At 33.4% G+C, this 25,435-nt stretch overlaps 2 protein-coding genes across 10 annotated transcripts; one reads left to right on the top strand and one right to left on the bottom strand.

The window, feature by feature from the left end:
• Positions 1-3,068: 3,068 nt before the first annotated feature.
• LOC107960106 (LIM domain-containing protein WLIM2b) lies at positions 3,069-5,444 on the top strand. 9 transcript variants are annotated; one of them, XM_041112429.1, is made up of 6 exons: positions 3,069-3,302; positions 3,606-3,788; positions 4,133-4,252; positions 4,333-4,370; positions 4,496-4,585; positions 5,124-5,444. In XM_041112429.1, exons 3-6 carry the CDS (start codon positions 4,171-4,173, stop codon positions 5,142-5,144), a joined length of 231 nt encoding a protein of 76 aa, XP_040968363.1. In that variant the 5' UTR covers positions 3,069-3,302; positions 3,606-3,788; positions 4,133-4,170; the 3' UTR covers positions 5,145-5,444. The 9 variants fall into 9 exon arrangements, 7 of the variants coding, with proteins under 7 accessions (XP_040968363.1, XP_040968362.1, XP_040968361.1 ...); XM_041112427.1 differs by having other exon boundaries at positions 3,071-3,302; positions 4,062-4,252; XR_005926669.1 differs by having other exon boundaries at positions 3,072-3,302; positions 4,177-4,252; positions 4,336-4,370.
• A 55-nt stretch (positions 5,445-5,499) lies between these two features.
• On the bottom strand, positions 5,500-8,660 carry LOC107917462 (probable sugar phosphate/phosphate translocator At3g11320). The gene is made up of 4 exons (XM_016846816.2): positions 7,781-8,660; positions 6,672-6,775; positions 6,325-6,553; positions 5,500-6,063 (listed from the first exon to the last, which is right to left on the bottom strand). The coding sequence occupies exons 1-4, from the start codon at positions 8,219-8,221 to the stop codon at positions 5,917-5,919; spliced, it is 921 nt and encodes a 306-aa protein (XP_016702305.1). The 5' UTR covers positions 8,222-8,660; the 3' UTR covers positions 5,500-5,916.
• Between the last annotated feature and the right edge of the window lie 16,775 nt (positions 8,661-25,435).

The raw sequence follows: 25,435 nt of genomic DNA, 5'->3' as shown, positions 1-25,435 counted from the left end.
GAGTTTGTCTCTACCATAAATCAAGGTCTCCCTGAAAGACTTGTATGAAGGGGACAAAGAGCACAATAATAGCATGGCCTGATCTTCATCGTCAATATGAACCTCAACATTTTTTAAATCATTTAAAAGAGTAATAAATTGACTAATGTGATCTCTAAGAACCTCACCTTCGTTCATGCGAAACGTAAATAGATGTTGTTTCAACACTAAACGGTTAGCCAAAGACTTAGTCGCATAAAGAGTTTCTAACCTTTTCCACAAGGCGGATGAGGTTTTCTCCATTAATACCTCCTGCAATACCGTATTCGCGAGGCACAACTGGATTGCAGACAAAGCCTTTTCATCAAGCTCTTCCCATTCTGTTTTATTTAGATTCTCAGGCTTTTTCCCGGTAACAACCTTTTTCAAGCCTGATTGAACTAGAATTGCCATCATCCGAACTTGCCACAGATTGAAATTTGTTTCACCATCGAACTTCTCAATTTCAAACCTTGTTGTTGCCATCTCTGAACAGGCTGATCGATGAAAATTGAACTAGCTTTGATACCACTTGTTAGGATCGACCTGATTAAACAACGAACAAGAAAAATAGCGAAACAAATTGAGAAATTAAACACAAATTTAACGTGGAAAAACTCCTCCAAAGAGGATAAAAAACCACGGGCAAAGATAATTTTAGTATAATGGCAAAAGCACGAAGAGTACAAAAGATGGAGATAAAAACTAAATCCTGAAAACCCGAAAACAAAGAACCCTCAAAACGTAACCACAAAATTCTCTAAATGTGTTATGAGTTCTAATCTCTAATGAGTGTGTATTCTAAGGTTGTAAAAGAGCCTATTTATAGGCTAAATTCATAAGTCAAATAATAATAAAATAATCTAAACTAATCAGTGTTTGATTGAAACAAGTAAACATAGTTTAACTGAAATATTATTTCTCAAATTTGACTGAAAATAGGAGACATATTTAACACTATTGAACTTATAATGATTGAAAAATTGTACTAGGATTAGGACTATTAATTTTAACTATTAGTATTTGTCACGTTAGTTGATAATTTTTTGTTTGTGATATTGTTGGATATAACTTTTGTGTTATTCAACAATTACAACTAATTTTTTTAGTTATATGGCTGCTAAGTGAGTTTATTATTATTATTATTTTGAAATGTCAAACCAACAAATTTAATAAAAAAATTTAACAAGTTTAATAATTGAATCTAAATTTTAAAAATTGAAAAGTAGAGAGAATAAATTCCTAAAAATAAAAGTGCATAAACTAAATTTTAAATTTGTAAAGAGTATAAGAACTTAGACATATTTTAAACTAAATTAAAATGTAGAAATTAAATCTCAAATGCGAACATGCTAGTAAGATTAGAATTAAAATTTTACCATTATCTTATATTGAAAAAAAATGAACAAAGTGGATAAGGAAGGTGGCATTCCTTTTATATATTGGTAACATAGATTGTCAAAATGAGCCATTTTTATCATTAATTAACTTCATCTCTTTATATTATAAAGATTGAAAAGTTAGTCGCTATATCTTTTTTTTTTTACAAGAGGAAGACAAAGCTCTAAAAATAATACGATTAATACAACTCGAACTCAGACCTCTACTTTAATTTGCTAGAATTTTATTCTTATATTTTATGAAAACTAGAAGTTAATCCATTTATTAATGAATACATAACTTGAAATATTTATTTTGGCAATTTTCTTGCATATAAATTGTTAACTTACTAGATTTCGCTAATTTCATGCTTATAAATTGTTCACTTGTTGATTTACAAGTCAACCATTTAATGGCAAAATTTAGCATTGTTATCCAATTGAATTAACTTCGTAAGGATGAAATTCAAATTAGACCTAAATGTAACCTCAACCAAAAGCTTCGGTAGCAAGCAAATCCACAAGCTACTCATCTGAAATCCAATGGCTCAAATTTATCAATTTTTTTCTTTAAATAATTTAAAATCGATTTAATTTAATTTTGTAACATTAAATAACTTCACCGGACTCATATTTAAAATATTAAATAAATTCACTTAAGTTGATTAATTAAATTAGTTAAGGTTGGGGTTAACTGGCTAAGTAAGTTTTATTGGTCTATTTTTGAAATTTATAATCAAATTCATCCACTTAACTGATTTATCCATATATTATTTTTAATTATTTTTAATATATTTATAATATATAATAAATACATATATAATAAATACATATAATATAAGTAAGTTAATTTATTTAACCAACCAAATTGACTGATATTAAGTTAGTTAAGACCATGAAATTTGATGTTTCGATTATAGAAAGAAAATGTCAATTAACTCGATTAAGTAAAAGCATCAACCAAATTGAGTATATGTATAAAGATACTTATCGACAATTACAAAGAATATTTTTCAACATAACTCACACATAACGAGATTTAATCTAGAATTATTCTAGATAAAGAACATGCATAATTTATACAAAGTGAAACTCAAACTTACATACTTAATCTCAATACTTCAATTATATCATTTCAACCTTTGGAAATAAAATGAGACTTAATATATATATATGGAATAATTATGGAATAATATATGATGCTCCGTTGGTGAAAAGTCTCATACATCATTAATAAATAATAATATGACACATCATTATTAAATTAAGTAAAAAATATGGAGGACTTGTAAATAAGTACTAATATTTTTATTTAAACATAATTAAACCTTAAATATAACTATTATAAATAAATATTAATAACTCTTAAATTTAAGATCTTGAGTTTTAAGAATTTAGGGCCTAAGATCTCGAATATAGAATCTAAGATTTAAGACTTCAGATTTAGGATTTTAACATTTATTTATAATTAATTATTATTTAATTATGTTTAAATAAAATTATTAATATTTATTTATAAATATTTCATTATTTTTTATTTTATTTGATGATAGGCATCAAATATTCTATATGTATATAACTAAAACATTGGTTGAGTTTTTAGTTAAATAGATGATCTAAAAATAAAATTTATAGGGTAATCAAATAAATATCTCTTACAGAAGAAAAAGTGCTAACAAGGACGGTATTTAGTTCAAACTTAAAAGTAACGTAAAGCAAAAAAGATAACCGTAGTTGTCTCACTCACAAGCGTCAACGTTGTCGGATTTAGTCTCACACAGCAATAGCCAAAGCTACCTTTAGTCGAGTTTGTTCTACCACAATACTGGGTTTAACCCATTTTTTTACCCTCATTTCATTTATGTTCCTTTCTCTTTTGTTTCTGTTTCTTCAGATCAGTAGAAGGTACCTTTTTTAATTCGCTTCTCAAGTTTCAGTGGTTGACCCTTTTTTTTTTTACCATCTTCTGATCTTTTTATTATTATTATTATTATGTTTTTCGAGTCAGATCAGCTAACTGGGTTTTGCATGCGATTTTAGGATACTCTAAGAAGGAAGTTTCTGAGATTTATGTTTCGTTTATGCTGCTTTCACTTGATCTATGGATTTGCATTTATATTTTGAACTTCATAGCTAATTTTGTTGAATTTGACAGAAAGGTGATTTTGAACTGTGTATTTTGATTGTTTATTTAACATATTTGAGCAGTTAATATAAGAGAGAGAATTAAATTAAAGCTAAAGAACAATAAGGTTACATATAGGAGGACTGTTTACCCAGCAGAAATGCAAGGCTTGAGAGAAGACTGTTTATCCTGTGGAACTTTTGTCAGCTGATGGAGTTCCTTACCATAAATCCTGCAAGTGCAGTCATTACAAAGGGACACTAAAGGTAGTGCTTTTTAATCGCTTCTCGATATAGTTGACATTGCTTGCTTTGTACATTGATTAGGTTTAAAGTAAATGATATATGATACAGCTATTGCCATTTACTTGATTGTTGTTGAAGCTGCTAAGCTTTTGGTTCTGTTTGCTGGTTAATTTAGTAGCTAATAGTTAGAATGTCCAATGCATGTAAGGACGAAACTTCGGTGTTAAATACTCAAATTATTTAGAGAGAATTGGTATTGTCCGATGTACCCGATACTCATACTTGAGTCTATAGGTTCACATGATAGATCCTGTTGGCCAACTATGTCGGTTTATGTAATGAAGTTTCTGATCCTAACCTCGTAGCCTGTCTTACATATTTCCAATTGGGTACTTACTCCTCAATGGAGGGTGTCCTTTATTGCAAGCCTCGTTTTGAGCAACTCTTCAAGGAGACGGGTAACTTCAACAAGAATTTTCAGTCACGTAAGTCCTTTTCTCTTGCTGGGTAAAACCCTTTATTTATTTATAGGTTTGGTTTAATGTGGCATAAATTTTATTGTCAGAAGCTCCAAAGTCGGCTGAAAAGTTAGCTCCCGAGCTGGTAAATCTCCCTTCCAACACTGCATGTGTTTGATGTTTTATTAAATGAGAAAAAAATTGATTATATGCTGTGTGATACGGTACTGGATATTCTTCCTAATTCCAAATAGCTTGTGTTGATTTCAGACAAGATCGCCTAGCAAAGTCGCCAGCATATTTTCAGGGACACAAGAAAAATGCGCTGCTTGCGGCAAAACTGCTTATCCACTTGAGAAGGTAGAATTTCGAAATTAAATGCATCTTTTCTGCAATCACGAGACCTTGCTTTTTGGCTGCATCTGTCCTCTTCTTTACTCTTTATGTTCAAACATGTAATCACAACTTATTGGTCCGTGTGAGCCTAGCACATTTATCTTAATCTTTACAAGGTTTACTCCTGAAGAAGTATGTTGCGTGCCACTTTTGTTCAAGAGTTGATCATGGATTATCCTTGTTTGTTTGCTCTTTCTTTCAAGGGAGTTAAGACTCAAATATTTTCAAAGTAAAATTTCTGGCTGGTTGAGTTTTTGAATCAATGAAATCAGGCATGGTCTTAAAGAGAGCATGTAATAGTTTCTTTAAAAGATGAAGGATAAGCTCAGTCTACATGGTCATGTGAAAGCTGTTCCCGTCACAAAGGCATCTTACACTTGATGCATTAATAGACTTTCACTAAATTAAAGCTACTGCATGATTTTGCAACTGTCATTGCTTACGACATCATTGAATTTGCTTAATCTGGTTTGTCTTCTTTTTTGGCCATATTTTTCGACAGGTAATGGTGGCTGCCCTATAAGTCCATCTGGAGGGTATTTTGTATTGTAAACATCACTTCTCCCAGCTTTTCAAAGAGAAAGGAAGTAACAATCATCTTATCAAGTCTGCGTCTGTTCCAGAAGCTTGAATTCAATTGTTCATCATGTATTTACTTCTTGCCCTGTGCTGATTTATGCTTATGGCTTAACATTCATCGGCGTATATGTTACAGTATTTGATTTATCTATGGGATCAGAAATGCATTTCCCAAGCTGTAAAATGACACTTGCAAGCTGCAATGCTATATTACCATATGTAGCTATGTGAATATTTTCGTTTCTTTGAAGTCCCATGATCATGTAAGCCGGCATCTGAGTTCGAGTAACATAGGCAAATAAAATTGTAAGCTTATGAGATTTCTTTTCATTAATTAATCAACAATAGAAATTGTAACAACAGATCGATTTGTGTACAAACACCAATTTTAAAGCTTTTGCTTTCCATGAAAGAATAAAAAAAACATAAAAACGATATTCCTCTACTACAACCCCCACGCTGGGAATGGTAGAGACCAATCAGTCATTTATTGGAGTTTATAATTTTTTTTACTAAAATCCTGCAGCTGGAGCCAATTCGAAAGAAAAGCCAGCTTCCCAGGCTTGGAGGGTAAACAAAAGATTGAATCCGGGGCGCAAAATCCATGGCATCATATGCTATACCATACGGCCCCAAATACCTGCCTCTTTCAACATTGTTGCTGTCCTCGCGATAAAGGAAACAAAGTATATGTATTGCGTTCCCAGGATGATGCCTCATTTGCTTCGTTTCTTGGCTTGGCTGTAGAGTATAACCCCAAAGACTGTGAGTGCATAACCAAGCATTCCGGTAACAGAGACTGGGTTTCTAAAAATTAAAATCGAAACCACCACAGCTACAGCTCCTTTCGCGTTTCCTAGAACCTGCAAAACAAAAACATCTCAGTAACTCAAGAGGCTTAAGATTAACACTGTCATTCCCATGTTAAGTATTAATAGAACTAACAGTTCATAATCATAGTATTTAACAGCAGTAAAAACCCTTCAGAATTCGCTTTCTTATTTGATCTTTCTTAATAAGGGGCACTTATGTGACTTTAACTTCCTACCCCATAAAAGACTTAAAAGAACCGTTCCTCTTCAATATTTGAGAAAAGCCTCAAATAAGTATCACAGATGTCATACCTGTAAAGTCAGGGCACTGGTGTGTTTCGTGACCAAAAAGTTGGTCAAATTCACAAAATATGCTAGCGCTGAATTGAATAGTAGATACCAAATGATCTTGGAGTCATCTCTGGCAAGGGCAAGGGTAATACCGACCACATTTTCTTCCATAATAAGTGTTGCAGGAAGTAGAAATACAACAGCTAATGGCGCCATGTAGAGGAGGAGGTTCATGGAATTCAGCTTCTCTCTAAAATAAAATTAACGAGAAATTCTCACTACCAATTTATAGTCTTTGAAATAATGTAAATATAAATAAATTATGCCATCAACCACAAAGCGGAAGCAAAGGCAGAAATATTCCTCACCCTTCAGAAGAAAGCAAAATTCCTTGCAAAACTGACTTGAGAGCTCTTGCAGCTGTAGCTGAAATGCACATGATAAAACCGAATAGATGAAAACTCGGTTCACCCTGTGGCCAAGCAATAAAAATGGACACTAACAATCAAAAATCAGATTAAATAAATGAACTGTAATATTGTAAATATGCAAAAACACAAACTTTAAAAATTATAAAGATAAAAAACAAAGAAATTTGAAGGTTTTTAAATCTAATAGAGGGGCAAAGCTCCAGACTATTCACTTCTAAATGCCGCAACCAGAGCATACAATATGAGAAATGCAAGGATTGATGAATCATAAACAATATGTTAATGATTTAAGCATAGATAAGACACAACTTGTGGTCATTATTATTGAAAAATCTCCAGATTAAGCTAAAAAATTTGGAATTCCCAAGTTCAAAAGAAAAAGGTATCTGATTTTAAATCTTGCAGCCCGTGTTTCAGCAACTGAACAGAGCATGAAGCAAATACCTCAATTCATAATTCCAACTTCAAGGTACTGCAACCCCTAACAATTAATGTTCTTTAGGCTAAATGATGCTCATGGAATCCAAATTAACTTTAAGAATCCACATCTTTACAACTAGAACATTACTGTAACCCTCTCATCTCACATCAAAATGGTCATATTAGCCATAATATCATGAGGGGAAATGGCATCAGATTCCCACATCATTTCCCTCTCATATTAAACCAACAGAATTGAATAAAGTAAAGCAAATCCTTTCAACATTATTAAAATTTTCCCCATAAATACAACAATTTTAATTTCCATTATGTAATAATAATTTTAAAGGTTTGGAAAATCAACACAAGTTTGAACGAAATGGAGTAAAGAATTTCCACATTCCAATCAAATCCCCTAAAGAAAAGCTACCATTTTCCATTAAATGGTAAAAAAAAAGAAAAGAAAAAGAAAAGTGACAAAATTAGCAGATAAACCAACAAATAATTCAGCAAAAAAGAGCAAAAGCAACTTCCACATTCCAACAAAATGAAGGCAAATCATTTCCTTAAAATAGCTAACAATTTCATTAACCCAAAAGAAAAAAAAATGTAAACAAAATGCTTACCCCACTGGCAATGATAACACCAGCAACAACAGGAACAAGGGTAAGATAAGTGAGCCAAGCCTCCCTCTTCAATGTCATCAAGTAGGCGAAAATTGCCGTAAAAAACGGCGTCGTAGCACCAACAGCCTGATTAAAACTAACCGGCAAGAACCTCAGAGAAATATTGCCGAACACCACTGATACACAAAAGACCAAACTCAAAGCCGAGATCTTGAAAAACTGAACCCTAGATCGAATGGTCTGCATTGGAACCATCTTCATCCATGCAATTGCGATGTAGCTTAACAATGAACAAGCAGTCATGTGACACATGGTTAAGAAGATTGGGTATTTGAAACCGTAATTGCTTAGTAAATACTTGTTTAGCAACAAGACACCAATGTTGGTCGAGTACCATGATGCTACCAGCCCGATCGTGAACAATTTGGATGTGTTTTTCATGGTTCTTTTTGGGGTACTGAAGATCTGGGTATCTTTATTTTGAGAAAGAATGAGCTGGTAATGAAAAAATGAATGAAATTGGTATTATATGAAGGCGGATCTGGGTGGAGTTGGGGGAATTATGGGTTATTTTGGTGGGGAAAAAAGGATAACTTTGGGATGATTCGTTGGAATTAGCTTCCATGGATCTGATTCAAGTTTCTCATTACAAGATCAAGGACTCCCCAAGACAAGAAAATTTAGAATTTTGACTGAGAAAAAAGAATCTTGTTTTCAGGAAGTCCAAAGGAAAAGGAAAAGGAAAAGAATGTGACTGCCACTCTGCAAATTTCTCTGAGCGAAGAAGAAGGATTTTAAAGGAGAGAGGTAAACGCATATGCGTGCGTATTCTTTTTAATTTATCTATTAATTTAATGAAGTTTGAGAGCTATTTTATTTAGTTTTTTTTTTTGGATACCGAAGAGAGTTATTTTATTTAGTTACTTTTAGTTTAACTATTCTTTTATTTGTTTGGAGGTAAGCTTGAAAGGTCAATGCTAATGGAGGGAAATGTATGGAATCAGAAGCGAGCTTTAACTAATTTTAGAAAACAAAAATGCTTTCTTTTAAATTTCTCACCTTTTCCTTCCAAGTCTAAGCGTATTGACTAGTTGTGTAAAAATTGTTACTATCTTACTCTTATTTACCATCCTCGATTGCTAGTATTTAAGGTTCCTTTTAGATGTACAATAAAATTTAAATTAAGGTATCTATTATCGATAGCAGTGATTAATTTTCTCTTTTAAAAAAGTAATTGGTTAGTCAACAAATGTCCTTCATTCCCATTGGCAAGGATCGAACTCCCAACTTTATGATCAAAAAATAAGATAAGCAACCACCACAATTCAAGGTTTATTCTAATCATCTTTAGTGTCCTTCTGTCCCAAGTCATTTACAATATTGTGATGGAGATCTGGAGAATGATCTCATTACATTTTATTTAAAGACTATTGCAAAAGCGAATGATCGTATCAATATTCTATCCCTCGTCAAAAAAGCGATCTTTGATACAAAAGTTAAAAAAGTGCCAATGATGCATATTTTGAAGAAAGTTTGGCTCACTTAATGACCATTTGAGGTACATGATTTGGAGAAAAACATACTTATTTGTGTGTTCAAAAGCGAGAATAACAAGATGAAGGTTCTTAATACCACCCCATTATCTGTCGTGGATTGCCATTTGATTTTAAAAGAGTGGAACATCGATAGTAGCATTGAGGATGTAGGCTTCACTACGTCCAAGTTTGGGGTACAAACTCACAATGTACCCATTCAACAAATAACCAAGGAAAACCTTTTAATGATTGGAGATGTGTTTTTCAAACTTACAATGGTAGATTTCAAAAACCTAAATTGACAACTTCAACTAGAATGAGATAATGAGATTAAAGGTGGCACTCAAAAGGGGAGGATCTCCTGCCCAAAGGTTGCAAACTATGAAGAGTTAGTAAGGATAGGTATTATTACGTGTTTAAACGTTTAGGGTTAAATTTATTGAATTTTTTAGAATTAAAATTAAATGATTAATTTTGTAAACATTGAAGACTAAATTTGTTGAATTTTTAGATTTAGCATCAAATTGATAAAATGTGTAAACATTGTAGGTATAAATTTGTTATTAACTTTTTTGTTAAGTAATTAATGTTGGCCAACTAAAATTTTAAATTTTAAAAACGTTAAGGATGAAATTGAAAATTTTTAAAATTGAGTGATCAGAATAGAATCTACCCAAAAGTTGGGTGACCACTCAAGTAATTTCCCCAAAAGTTAATCTCATAATACTTTTTATAAGGTTTTGACTACTAAACTTCATTAGGATCGAGGAGAAGACAAGAAAAGAGAATTCCAATTGATAAGTCTAACTTTGGACCTTGACTCCTATGGGTGTCAAGTTCCATTTTATTTATTTAATTCGACGGCCAAATACGTTGTTGTATTCCTGCAGATATTTCTCTTTCTAACTATACTATTGTGATTCCCAATACAAGAGTTAAAATAGGGACCAACTTTGGACTACTTTAATTACCATTGATATTCATAGTCAAACTTAAATAAATAAATGAAACTTTTTTTCCTTGATCCCAATGAAATTTAGTAATCAAAACCTTATACTAAACTTGTGACTCATAGCTTCCAAGTAATCCGACAAAAAATACAAATTTATTCTAGAAAATATTTTTTTAAGAAACTTAGTTTGGGAAATAATAAAAACAAATTCACAACATTTTAGGTAGAAAACATGTTTTTTTATATTTATTTGCACTAATTTAAATATAAAATATTTATTTTTACATCATAAAATTAAAAAAATGATTATAAATTACATAAAAGAATAGAATTCAGTTTAATTTAAGTAATACTTGTTTTTAACTTGCATTTTATAAACCTTCCAAACAACTCAATTTAGACTAATTTTTTATTTATCAAATTTTCTTGCTGAGTGATCTATCGTAATTTGATACTTCAAATTAGGCCCTCCAAAACACTTGAGGAGCTTATTCTCAAGCAATTTACAAGTCTTTTCCATATTTTTGTTGATTTTTAGTTTTTACTTTGAATAATTGTTTTTCCTTAGTTTTACTCCTTTTGAGACACGAATTGACAAAATGGTGCCATGGAGAACTTAATGATGTGTTTGAGTTGGTTTAGGGATGTTGGAAAAAACTCCAGTTCGAAAGTTATTTTCTTACTCAATGAAAAATTAAAATTTTAAAAACCGAGTCTATTTGTGATATTTATAGCAATAAACCCTTTTACAGAAATCGCACTTGTGTTTTTTGCTAGATGGATTCTTGTCGTTCTCAAATTTCAACCAAACAGTCTTTTTCGCTATTCTTGTACCATGAACTGCTTTGAGTGTGGGATCGAACGAATTTGAACCAAACACAAAACCAAAAATTATTTACTTTACTTTTAGCTGAATAAGAAGTCTCTCTTCAATAAAAATCGGTAGAATTGTTATCCTGGAAAATATAATTTATAATTAGAAAATAAATTCTCGCTATTTTCTGGCAAAATAACAATAACTCAAAGTTGTGTAAAACTTTTTCTATATGTAGCCCTACCTCTTTAATAAAAACTGGTAGAATTGTTATCCTAGAAAATATAATTTATAATTAGAAAATAAATTCTCGCTATTTTCGGGAAAAATAACAATAACTCAAAATTGTAGAATTGTTATCCTGGAAAATATAATTTATAATTAGAAAATAAATTCTCGCTATTTTTGGGAAAAATAACAATAACTCAAAGTTGTGTAAAACTTTTTCTATATGTAGCCCTACCTCTTTAATAAAAACCGGTAGAATTATTATCCTGGAAAATATAAATGTAACATCCCAAAATAGGGCCTAAACGGAACAGTGGTTGCAAAACCATGAATCCGAGATAGAAAAGTTTATTCTGATTAATTTTTATAATTTACCGAGTGATTAGATGCCTATGTTAGAGTATCGATGGAAAATTTTGTAGATAGCATGCGTAATTTACCTATTAGGGCTTAATTGCAAAAGTTGATAAATATGAGTTTTAGATGCTAAAGGATTAAATTGAAGAGTATAATTGAAGTAGAGGTCCTTAAATGACAATTAGACCATTAGGTTTTCATGGACAAAAATGGACATACATAGATAAAAATAACTAAAGTTTTAATGAAGGGTATTTTAGTCATTTGGTAATTAAAAGATTAAAAAAGGGAAAAAGATGGCAAAATGTGTCCATCTTCTTCATTAGGCCGAAATTTCAAGGGTTCCTCATAGCTAAGGTCTTGTCAAGCTTCCAAGCTTCATAGTAAGTGATTCTAAGCCCCGTTTTTAATGTTCTTTACGTTTTTGAAGTCCTAGTAACTTGATTTAGCTTATTCTAGCAATAACTTAACCTAGGGTTCATATTTGGAAAAATAACCATAGGTGAAATGTATTTATTTTGATGTTTTATGGTAGAATATGAAGCTTGAAATTATGTTAGACGACTTGAGCTAAGCGATTTTAAGCGAAAACGAGTAAAACGACATAATCAGTAAAAATACCTAATAGTCGTAAGTACATGTTAGAGTGGGAATTTGATGTTTCCGTAGATAAATAAATGATCAGCATGTCATAAAACATAAGAATTATGGATAAAGTTTCATTTTCGAGCCTTGGGGAAAAAAGTGTAAATATGCAAAAGTTTAGGGAAAAATCATAATTTTGCTAAAGTTAGAGTTAAGGACTGTTTTGATAAATGTGAATATTAAATAAGTTAAATTTTCTATTATAGATCAAGAAGAATGAAATTCGGGGTTAGACCTAGGAAAGAAAAAGGTTGAGGACTAAGTTAAAATATTTGATCGTATTTTGTATCGAGCTAAGTTTGCGGTAAATAAATGCAATGTTTTATTATTTATAATTAATGATGTTATTTTTCATCATCTTTATATTTATTTTGTAAATTTATTCCTTAATGATTCAAGAAAGAATTGACTAGAGAAATGATACTTAAAGTTCTGGTTGAACCTTAGGAATGTGTAGGATACAAATGTCATGACATTAGGGTTTAAGGATACCAAGTAAGACCATGCCAAGGCATGGCATTGGTAAGTTTTACAAGGAAAGAAAATCATGTAAGACCATGTCAAGACATTGCATTGATAAACTACAATAAGGCAAAGATCCCATGTAAGACCATGCCAAGGCATGGCAATGGTGAGTTCATAAGGCATGGATACCACGTAAGACCATGTCAAGACATGGCAATGGTAAGTTTAAAAAGGAAAGGTACCTATGTATCCTTAGTATTCCAAGTGGTTCAACGGAAAATTCAAAGAGTGTGCCAAAGGGAAGGTAAGATAAGTCCATGTTCGAAAGGTTCAGATTATCTTGACAATCCATTTAGAATGTTGTTATTTATTTACATGCAAACTTACTAAGTTTTATGCTTACTCCCTTTCTTTTCTCTCTTTTTTTTTATAGTATCGCAAAGCCAACTTGGAAAATCGTAAGGACGTCAGAGATCGCCTCACACTATCAACGAGCTATCTCGGTATTTTGTGACTAGAAATACCTTAAGTTATGGCATGTATAGGGACTTGGCTATTTTGTGTGTATGTCCTTATGATATGATTAAAGAATGGCATGTGAATAGTTGGTAATCATTCGGTTATGATATAGCTAAATAAGAACATGTTTTGGTATTATGTATGCCTAAATGAGGTTTGATGCAAAGAAATTATGGAGTAAGAGTTGGCCATGGAATAGTTAGGAAACAGCAGCAGTGACATGGATTTGAAAAATCACTAAAGATTGTAGAAATATAATTAAATGGTAAGTGAGATATAGAATTAAAGATAATTGAGTCTATTTTCATAGGAAAGAAACAGAGCAAGCAAACAAAGTCTATATTCTGAGATATTTAAATTTTTGTAAGAATGGTTTAGAGTGACTTCATGATCCCCTGTTCCAAATTTGGAAAATCACTAGAAATTTTAAAAAAAAATTATAAGTCATAGTTTATATGTCTAGATTCCTTAGTAAGCCTATTTTCATTACAAACAAATAGAAACATTCTCTGAATTCTGTATAATGAGATAAATGAGTTTTAGTGAAGAGAGGTCAGGTCTGCTGAACTGCAAAATAGGGGAACTTTTAATGAATAAACTGTACTAAATGGCCAAATAAAAAATTCTAGAAAATTTATAGTAAGAAGATATATGAGTCTAATTTCAGAAAAAATTTATGGATTTAAATTTTGTGTTTTGCAACTCGAGTTATAATTAATTTAGTGACTATTATGCAGATGGACAATTTTATTATAAATAGTGAAATAAATTGTTTTGATTTATGTAAGTAATCAGAAAATTTTTAATGTTTCTGGTTTGGTCTCAAACCGTTCCAATTGAACGTTTTAGGGCCTCGAGGGACCTTTTTAGGGATTTATTGGATGAATGCTAGAGAATTAATTTTTAAAAGTAAAAAAAAAACAAAAAAATTATGTCCCGAACAAGTAAGATAAGTCTAGTAACACATCGTGCTCGACTCCGGCGACGATCTCAGGTAAGGGTGTTACATTTATTGGTATCAGAGTAATATTTTAGTCGGTTATCAGAATATTCAGTATTAGTAAGAGTCTAGCTGTACATGCCATACTTATATTTTGATAGTGTGACGACTCCTAACGATTTTAAAATATTCTTCTTTCATAGTTATGGATCCCGAACGAGTTGGTGCAAATGATGTAGAAAGTAACGCGCCCGCTCCTGCAGAAGGGATGGTGCCACCAAATAGTAGTGAAAGGACCGTTACAGTTAGTAGGGAGGAGGGCTTGAGAAGCCTTTTTCCAAGCTATGAATGAATGGTTTGTCAAGTTCATTCGTACGAATTCGGCCGTTAGACCTCCACCCCCTCATGATCCTCAGACTACCCATGTAGCTTCCCCAATCATAGATACAGTCAGAAGAGAGAAGCCACCAGTTGATAAAATTAGAAAACAAGGGGCCGAAGAGTTTCGGGCAACTAAAAGATGACGATGCAGAGAAAGCTGAAATTTGGCTCGAGAATACTATCAGGGTCTTTGATGAGTTATCCTGCACACTTGAAGAGTGCATGAAGTGTGTTGTATCACTTTTATAAGACTCGTCCATTGGTGGAAGACACTTGTGTTAGTAGTACCAAAAGAGAAGGTTACTTGGGATTTCTTTCAAGAAGAGTTCCGTAAGAAATACATTAGTCAGAGGTTCATCAACCAGAAAAGAAAAGAATTTCTTGAACTAAAGCAGGGTAAGATGACAGTGACTGAATATGAACGTGAATTTGTTAGACTCAGTAATTTTTCTCGAGAGTGTGTGTCTACTGAAGCTATTATGTGCAAGAGATTTGAAGATGGGCTCAATGATGATATTCGACTGTTAGTCAGTGTTTTAGAAATAAAAGAGTTTGTTATTTTAGTTGAAAGAGCTTGTAAGGCAGAGAAGTTGCTGAAATGAAAAGGTAAAGCTGAAATTGAGATACAAGACACGAAGAAAAGACAGATGAGCAAGTCATTTCAGTCTACATCCAAGAGGCCTAGAGAGTTTTCTATGAGATCTAATTTTTCAGCAAGGTATTCTAACCGAAACAAATGTAAAAGATTTATGGGTCAGAAAGCTCAGACCACTTCAATTACGAGTGTTGGCAGTATTCAGTCTGATAGACCCGAATGTCCTCAATATGGTCGATGTTATCCAGGTCAATGTTGAGCAATTGAAGCTGGTTGTTTCTGATGTGGTGCATCAGATCATTTCTTTTGGGAGTGTCTTGAGATGGTTAAAAAAGAAGTAATATCGAGTGTAAGATCAGGCAATGCCCCTGCTAGAGGCAGACCTCAAAGAAGCTCGGGAATAGGGGCAGGTAGAGGTGCATTTAGAGATTCAGCAGCAAGACCAGATGTTAGAGCACCTGCAAGGACCTATACTCTCCGTGCTCGTGAAGAGGCATCCTCCCCTGATGTAATTACGGGTACATTTTCTCTTCATGATGTTAATGTTATTGCTTTGATTGATCCGAGTTTGACCTATTCCTATGTTTGCATGAAATTGATGCCTAGTATGAACATGTCCATAGAGTCTATGGGATTTGTGATTAAAATATTGAATCCATTGGGTCAGTATGTATTAGTAGACAAAGTATGTAAAAATTGCCCTTTGATGATTAGAGGTTACTATTTTTCGGCCGATCTCATGCTATTGTCATTTGATGAGTTTGATGTGATTCTTGGTATGGATTGGTTGACTGCACATGATGTGATAGTGAATTGTGGAAAGAAATTCATTGAGTTGAAATGCGAAAAATGGTGAAATTCTTTGGGTCAATTCAGATGAGTCAGATAGTTCAATTGCCATGATTTCTGTTATGTCTACTCAGAAATGCTTGAGAAAAGGATATGAAGATTATCTTGATTTTGTGCTGAATACTAAAGATCTAGAGTTGGAAATTGAATCAGTGCCTGTGGTATGTGAGTTTCCTGATGTGTTTTCGGAAGAACTACCAGGTTTGCCTCGTATCAAAGAAACTAAGTTTGGTATTGAATTGGTTCCAACACCCATTTCTATTGCTCCTTATATAATGGATCCAATGGAATTGAGAGAATTGAAAGTTCAGTTGCAGGAACTAATAGAGAAAGGCTTTGCAAGACCTAGTTGTTCACCATAGGGTGCACCAGTGCTCTTTTTGAAAAAGAAACATGGTTCGATGAGATTATGCATAGATTATTGGCAGCTTAACAAGGTGACTATTAAGAACAAGTATCCACTGCCTAGAATTGACGATTTGTTTGATCAATTGAAGGGAGCTACTGTGTTCTCCAAGATAGATTTGAGATCCGGATATTATCAGTTGCGAGTTAAAGAGTCAAATGTTCCAAAGACTGCTTTCCGGACTATGTATGGCCATTATGAGTCCCTTGTGATATTTGGCTTGACTAATGCTCCTGCCATTTTCAAGGACTTAATGAATCGAATTTTTTAGACCTTACTTGGATAATTTTGTAGTTGTGTTCATTGATGATATCTTGATTTATTCTCATGATAAGACTGAGCATCCAGAGCATTTAAGAACAATTTTACAGACTTTGAGAGATAATCAGCTTTATGCCAAGTTTAGCAAAAGTGAGTTCTGGTTACGGGAAGTTGGTTTTCTTGGACATATAGTATCAGGTGAAGGTATTAGAGTTGATCCAAGCAAGATTTCAGCCATTGTTGATTGGAATCCTCCTAGGGATGTATTAGAGTTTAGAAGTTTTCTTGGTCTCGCCGGTTATTATAGACGATTTGTAGAAGGATTTTCCATGATAACTACTCCATTGACAAGATTGCTATAAAAAGATGTCAAGTTTGAATGGACTAAAAAGTGTCAGCAGAGTTTTGACAAGTTAAAGGCATTGTTGACTGAAGCTCTTGTCTTAGTACAACCAGAACCGGGAAAAGAGTTTGTAATTTACAGTGATGCGTCCTTGAATGGACTAGGCTGTGTACTTATGCAAGAAGGAAAGGTAATTGCTTATGCCTCTAGATAGCTAAAACCATATGAGAAAAATTATCCGATACATGATTTAGAACTAGCTGCCATTGTATTTACGTTGAAAATCTGGAGATATCACTTATATGGTGAGAAGTGTCGAATATTTACTGATCATAAAAGTTTGAAATACTTGATGACTCAGAAAGATTTGAACTTGAGGCAAAGAAGATGGCTAGAGTTGATTAAAGATTATGAATTAGTGATCGATTATCACCAGGGTAAGACAAACGTAGTTGCTGATGCTTTGAGTAAAAAATCTTTATTTGCATTAAGAGCTTTGAACACTAGTTTAACCTTATCGGATGATGGTTCTATCTTAGTCGAATTAAGAGCTAAACCAATGTTTCTTGAAGAAATTTGTAAAGTTCAGAAAGATGACAGTGAGTTGCAAGCCAAAAGAGCTCAATGTGAGTCAGGTATAGAGTCAGATTTTCAGATCAGTTATGACGGTTGTTTAATGTTCAGAAATCGGATATGTGTACCAAAAAATGATGGGTTTATTCGAAAGATTTTAGAGGAAACACATAGCTGTTCCTTGTCTATTCATCCAAGTAGTACAAAGATGTATAATGATTTGAAGAAAATGTATTGGTGGGTATGAATGAAGAGAGATATCTCAAAGTTTGTTTCTAGATGCTTGATCTGTAAGCAGGTAAAAGCCGAACATCGGGTACCTTCAGGTTTATTGCAGCCTGTGTTAGTTCCTGAGTGGAAATGAGACTGAGTTGCTATAGATTTTATGACAGGATTGTCGTTGACACCGAAAAAGAAAGATGCAGTATGGGTTGTGGTTGATAAGCTAACGAAGTCAGCTCATTTTGTTCCAGTCGTATGGATTATTCACTTGACAAGTTGGCTGAGTTATATATTTCAGAGATAGTTAGACTACATGGAGTACCGTTATCGATTATTTTAAATAGAGACCCGAGATTCACTTCGCAGTTTTGAAAAAAGTTACAGGATGCTTTGGGCACAAACTTGAGTTTTAGTAAAGCTTTCCATCCTCAGACTGATGGTCAGTCAAAGAGAGTTATTCAGATACTTGAGGATATGCACAGATGTTGTATCTTAGAATTTCAAGGTAGTTGGGAGAAATATTTGCCATTGGTAGAGTTTGCTTATAATAATAGTTACCAGTCAAGTTTGAAAATGGCATCTTATGAAGCTTTATATGGACATAAATGCCGCACACCTTTGTATTGGACAGAGCTTAAAGAAAATCAAATTTACGGGGTTGATTTAGTTAAAAAAACTAAAGAGAAAGTGAAAGTTATCAGAGATTGTTTGAAAGCAGCTTCAGATAGACAGAAGTCTTATGCAGACTTGAAAAGAAAAGAGATTGAGTATCAAGTTGGTGACAAAGTGTTCTTGAAAGTATCCCCCTAGAAGAAAGTCTTTAGATTTGGCAAGAAAGGCAAACTAAGTCCACGTTTTATTGGACCGTTTGAGGTGACTGAAAGAGTTGGACCATTAGCATATCGGTTAGCTTTGCCGCTAGAGTTAGAGAAGATTCATGATTTGTTTCATGTGTCCATGTTACGTCATTACCGTTCTGATCCTTCACATGTGAATTTATAGACAAAGGTTGAGATTCAGCAAGATATGACTTATGGTGAAGAACCAGTAAAGATTTTAGCTCGAGAGGTCAAACAACTAAGGAACAAAAGTATTGCACTTATGAAAGTATTATGGAATAGGCATGGGGTAGACGAGGCTACATGGGAGCCTGAAGAGGTTATGCGAAAACAGTATCCAAATTTTTCACAGGTAAGATTTTCAAGGACGACAATCCCTAAAAGAGGGAGAAATGTAGCATCCCAAAATAGGGCCTAAACGGAACAGTGGTTGCGAAACCATGAATTTGAGATAGAAAATTTTATTTCGATTAATTTTTATTATTTACCGAGTGATTAGATGCATGTGTTAGAGTATCGATGGAAGATTTTATATATAGCATGCTTATTTACCTACTAGGGCTTAATTGCAAAAGTTGATAAATATGGGTTTTAGATGCTAAAGAATTAGATTGAAGAGTACAATTGAATTAGAGGTCCTTAAACGATAATTAGACCATTAGGTTTTCATGGACAAAAATGGACATACATAGATAAAAATAACTAAAGTTTTAATGAAGGGTATTTTAGTCATTTAGTAATTAAAAGATTAAAAAAGGGAAAAAGATGGCAAAATGTGTCCATCTTCTTCATTAGGCCGAAATTTCAAGGGTTCTTCATAGCTAGGGTTTTGTCAAGCTTCCAAGCTTCATAGTAAGTGATTCCAAGCCCCGTTTTTAATGTTCTTTACGTTTTTAAAGTCCCAGTAACTTGATTTAGCTTATTCTAGCAATAATTTAACCTAGGGTTCATATGTTTTATGGTAGAATATGAAGCTTGAAATTATGTTAAATGACTTGAGCTAAATGATTTTAAGCGAAAACGAGTAAAACGACATAATCGGTAAATATACTTAATGGTCATAAGTACATGTTAGAGTGAGAATTTGATATTGCCGTAGGTAAATAAATGATCAGCATGTCATAAAACATAAGAATTATGGATAAAGCTGCATTTCCGAGCCTTGGGGCAAAAGTGTAAATATGTAAAAGTTTAGGGGCAAAATTATAATTTGGTCAAAGTTAGAGTTAAGGATTGTTTAGATAAATGTGAATATTAAATAAGTTAAATTTTCTATTATAGATCAAGAAGAATGAAATTTAGGGTTAGACCGAGGAAAGAAAAAGGTTGAGGACTAAATCAAAATATTTGATCGTATTTTGTATTGAGGTAAGTGTTTTATTATTTATAATTAATGATGTTATTTTTCAGTAGCTATATATTTATTTTGTAAATTTATTCCTTGATGATTCAAACAAGAATTGATGGATAAATGATACTTAAAAGTCCCGGTTGAACCTTAGGAATGTGTAGGATACAAATGTCATGACATTAGGGTTTAAGGATACCAAGTAAGACCATGCCAAGGCATGAAATTGGTAAGTTTTACAAGGCAAGGAAATCATGTAAGACCATGTCAAGACATGGCATTGGTAAACTACGATAAGGCAAAGATCCCATGCAAGACCATGCCAAGGCATGACAATGGTAAGTTTAAAAAGGAAAGGTACCCATGTATCCTTAGTATTCCAAGTGGTTCAACGGAAAATTCAAAGAGTGTGCCAAAGGGAAGGTAAGATAAGTCCATGTTCGAAAGGTTCAGGTTATCTTGATAATTCATTTAGAATGTTATTATTTACTTACATGCAAACTTACTAAGCTTTATGTTTACTCCCTTTCTTTTCTCTCTTTTTTTTATAGTATCACAAAGCCAACTCGAAAAATCGTAAGGACGTCGGAGATCGCCTCACACTATCAACGAGCTATCTCGGTATTTTATGACTAGAAATACCTTAAGTTATGGCATGTATAGAGACTTGGCTATTTTGTGTGTATGTCCTTATTATATGATTAAAGAATGGCATGTGAATACTTGGTAATCATTAGTTTATGATATAGCTAAATAATAACATGTTTTGGTATAAATATGCCTAAATGAGGTTTGATGCAAAGAAATTATGGTGTGAAAGTTGGCCATGGAATAGTTAGGAAATAGAAGCAATGACATGGTTTTGAAAATTCACTAAAAATTGTATAAATGGAATTAAATGGTGAATTAGATATACAATTAAAGCTTATTGAGTCTATTTTCGTAGGAAAGAAACAGAGCAAGCAAAGAATTCTATATTCTGAGATTTAAATTTTTGTAAGATTGGTTCAGATTGACTTCGTGATCCCCTATTCCAAATTTGGAAAATCACTACAAATGGTAAAAAAATTATTATAAGTCATAGTTTATATGTCTAGATTCATTAGTGAGTCTGTTTTCATTAGAAACAAACGGAAACATTATCTGAATTCTGTATAATGAGATAAATGATTTTTAGTGAAGAGAGGTCAGGTTCGCTGAACTGCAAAATAGGGGAACAATTAATGAATAAACTGTACTAATTGGCCAAACCAAAAATTCTGGAAAAATTATGGTGAGAAGATATATGAGTCTAGTTTTAGGAAAAATTTACGAATTTAAGATTCGAGTTTTTTAACTAGAGTTATAATTAATTTAGTGACTGTTATGCAAATGGACAGTTTTATTATGAATAGTGAAATAAATCGTTTTGATTTGTGTAAGTAATCAAAAAATTTTTAATGTTCCCAGTTTGGTCCCTAACCGCTCCAATTGCACGTTTTAGGGCCTCGAGGGCCCTTTTTAGGGATTTATTGGATGAATGCGAGCGAATTAATTTTTAAAAGTAAAAAATAAAAAATAAAAAAAATTTATGCCCCGAACAAGTAAGATAAGTCTAGTAACACCTCGTGCTCGACTCCGGCGACTGTAACGCCCCAATTTTCGGGAATTCTGTGAATGTTGGCATAAGTTTAATTATGTTAGTGGGCCTCTAGAAAGCCAAGCTTAAGATAGAACCCGAAAATTTTAGTTAATTTTTGTTCCATAAGAAAAAGGGGGTGAAATTATGAAATAAAACCTATGTGAAAATGTTTGAAAATGCTATAGGCTAAATTGAAGTGGCCAAATAAATAGGAGTGCAAAATAGGAGGATTTGCATGACAAACCTCCCATTTTACATGAAGTGGCCAGCCATCATGTTGTTGTAAATAATATGAGCACTTGATATCCATAATTTATAGTACAAATTGATACAAATTTATAATGGGTTAGGTAAATGTTCCATGATAATGGATTAGGTAAATATTCCATAATAATGGGTTAGGTAAATGTTCCATGATAATGGATTAGGTAAATATTCCATGATAATGGGTTAGGTAAATGTTCCATGATAATGGTTTAGGTAAATGTTCCATGATGGGAATTTCATGTCTTTTGTATTAAAGAATTAAATGGATGAAATATGAAATTTTATTAAAAGAAAAAAGAGTGAAAAGAACAAAGTTTTGTCCATCTTTGTTCATCATAGCCTAAAGTTAGAGAAGATAAAGGAGAGGAGAAAGCTCTTGAATGTTCGGTCACTTGGGGAAGAAAATTAAAGGTAAGTTCATGGTAGTTTGCTTCTATCTTAATGTTCATGAGTTCTTCTTGATTCCACCTTAACTCTTGAAGCATATTTTGGTTTTTAGTTGTGTTGTGAGCATTTAGTCATGAATTAAAATGAAGGAAATGGTTGTTGTTTCATGTTCTTTTGATGAAAAATGGAAGATAGGTGAAGTTGAGCCAAACAAATGAGCATGCATGTGCCTTAGATGCTAAGGGGAAAAATCGGCTAACATGTTGTTCTTTAAAATGATGAAATGGAGATTATACTTAAGTAAAATTATAGATATGTGATGATTGATTGGTGATATACATGTTTAAATAACAAGCATGCAAGTTAGGTGTGAAAGAGTGATTTGGTAATAAATCTGCTTGGAACAGCAGCAGTAATGTGACTTTGGAAAATCACCATAAATTGTGGGAGATGAGTTAGAAGCTGCATAAATTATGTAATTAAAGGTTAATGAGTCTAGTTTCAAATGGAATAAACGAGAACATATTTTGAATTCTGTACAATGAGAAATTTGATTCGAAATGAAGAGTAGTCAGATTAGTCAAACAGTGAAACATGGGAAACTTTAAGAAAAATCTGGTATTGATTGGATAAACCAAAAAATTCTGAAAATTTTATGGATAGAAGATATATGAGTCTATTTTCAGGGAAAATTAACGGCACTTGATTTGGAGTTTTGTAGCTCCAGTTATAAATAATTTAGTGACTGTTGCTCAGGAAGACAGCTTGCAGTGAAATTATGATTATGTGGTAAACATTGACAAAAATTTGTTAATGAGTTGCTTATTGATTTCTTATAAGCTTACTATGATCTATAGGTGTGGTTGGCCGAATATTGTAAGGGGTTAATACGTAGTTTGTATTTGAATAGTTAGATTAACGTGTTAGTAATCCAATTGTAGGCGGTTCGTGTGTGGATCTCGTCAGCATATTGTCGCAAACAGGTGTGTAACTAACACCCTCTTTCTTAGTCTAGATCGGCAAAAGTCGAAAAGCTGAAATGCCGAAAACCTGTATTTTGTAGATTTGAGAGTGTACGAATGCTCGTGAGGTAAATCGATTAATGTTTTTGGTAAGCTGCAATGTTTGGACTGCAAAGTGCATGATTTCTGTGCCCTCGATATTTTTGGGCTTAATGGGCCAAAATTGGAATGATGGGCCAACGGGCCCAATTCGGTAAGAACCCTCGGTAGTGATTCTGTTAGTACGTGAAAGGTAGGAATATGCATGAAAAACCCTAAAATAGATAAATTACTGAAATACCTTTAAAAGTGAAAAATTTACAGTTTTACCCCTAGGAGATAAATTACCGAAATACCCATTGGGTTAAATTGACCTAAATGCATGTTTGACTGTTGTTATTTACTGCATGCCATGTTGTTATTATCTGATGCATGGGACTGGGATATTGACGGAGGAAGTACTGAAAGTGGCTTGTCCACGTATTGGAGGCTTTGCCTCAATTTACTGTTAACTGAGTAGCAAGGCTACAACTGTGGAGTGTTGGGCTGGGTGGGTTGAGCTATTCCCCACATGGAGTGTTGGGGTGGTACGGGTGGAGTGTAGTGGTTGGTGGGTTGAGTAGTCTCCCCAAATGGGCTTGGATATGTTTACTGATGTTGCATGTATTTTGAAATGGGCCTATGGGTCATACTGTTATCTGAATAAGGGGCTAAGGCCCAGTTTATTGTAATCTGAAAAGGGCTTTGGCCCAGTACCACTGTTACCTGAATGGGCTTAGGCCCAATGGGCTTGAGCTGACTTGGGCTTTGAATGGGTTATCCTTACACACTGAGTTTCCCCAAACTCACCCCTTCTTTAACCTTACAGGTGAGCCTTGATGTGGGTGACTTGGAGCCGGAGGGGATTCAGAGTGGCCATGGTAAATACTTTTGGGTTTGAAAAAGAGACTGGTTTTCTTAAGTTATTTTTAATTGCTATTTAATTTTTGGGGTTGTAATAAGGCCATTTTAACTTTATTTTCTTCTTTGATTTTTCTGGGATTATATTATTAAAAACAACTTTAAATTGATGGATACTAATTCAAATGGGCTAGACTTAGGGCGTGATTTCAAAATGATACTTGTTTTTTTTAAATAACACGACGTCACGAATATTCGATTTACCAAAGATAATCACTCAAAGAAATTTCAACTTGTTATAACCAAGTGTGGCAATGGATGTGGGCATGTCTAGGATTGGATCCAATCGGAGAGCTTGGTACTTAAGCAGCCTTCATGGCTCACCTCCTCTGTTATGGATACCTATCTGGTGCCCAGCTTCCATTCACTTGGTTAGTTTGACAAAAGTCGGCTTTTTAAAACACTAAAAAGGGAACACGGGTTTTTGACTTCAAAGTGGCACGTCGGATTCGGCCTTAACGACTGAGCTGGGTTTGGGGTGCTACATTTAGTGGTATCAGAGTCAGGTTGTAACATCTCGGCTATGGATCGGGTCCAAAAAGGGTTTTCAAAACTTTATGCCAAAAAAAAGAGGGTATTTTTGGAAAAAACTGACTTTTGCAAATTTCCTGTTTAAAGGAGATAATCTCCGAAGTTATTTTTTTTTAAACACAAATGTTTGGAAAATGGATTTCAAAAAGTCTAAATCTTTTGAGTTTATCTGAAAACTGATGAGGTGGCACACTGAATCCCCGGCACTAAGGCTGTAAGTACTATTCTTTTTTATATACTGAACTGTACTGTAGTTAGTACTAAACCTTAGAGATATCACTATAGATAATATAGCGTAAAGGCTACAAAACTGAGACTGTAGGGTAAACTAAGCCCTAGGAAACTAAGACACTAACTAAACTGTGGTTACGCGAGAACAACTCTGAAACCTTATCTGTTCAGAAGATATTCTGTAATAAACAGTGGAAATAGTAAACTAACTGCATAAAATTCGTAATCAGATAAATTGATATGAGTATGAGAGCTACTCGAGGAAGAGGTCGTGGTTGAGGCCGAGGTAGTACTCAAGCTGGATCTTCGTCTTCTGAACACATACCCGCTGGAGTAGCACGACCACCACCGGTGGATGAGAATGGGCCGTATGATCGGGCCGCGA

Source organism: Gossypium hirsutum, chromosome A05 (genome assembly GCF_007990345.1).
Source record: "Gossypium hirsutum isolate 1008001.06 chromosome A05, Gossypium_hirsutum_v2.1, whole genome shotgun sequence".
In the NCBI taxonomy this organism is placed as follows: Eukaryota; Viridiplantae; Streptophyta; class Magnoliopsida; order Malvales; family Malvaceae; genus Gossypium; species Gossypium hirsutum.
The sequence above is the reverse complement of the archived record's forward strand: the minus strand, read 5'-3'. Positions and strand labels throughout refer to the sequence as shown.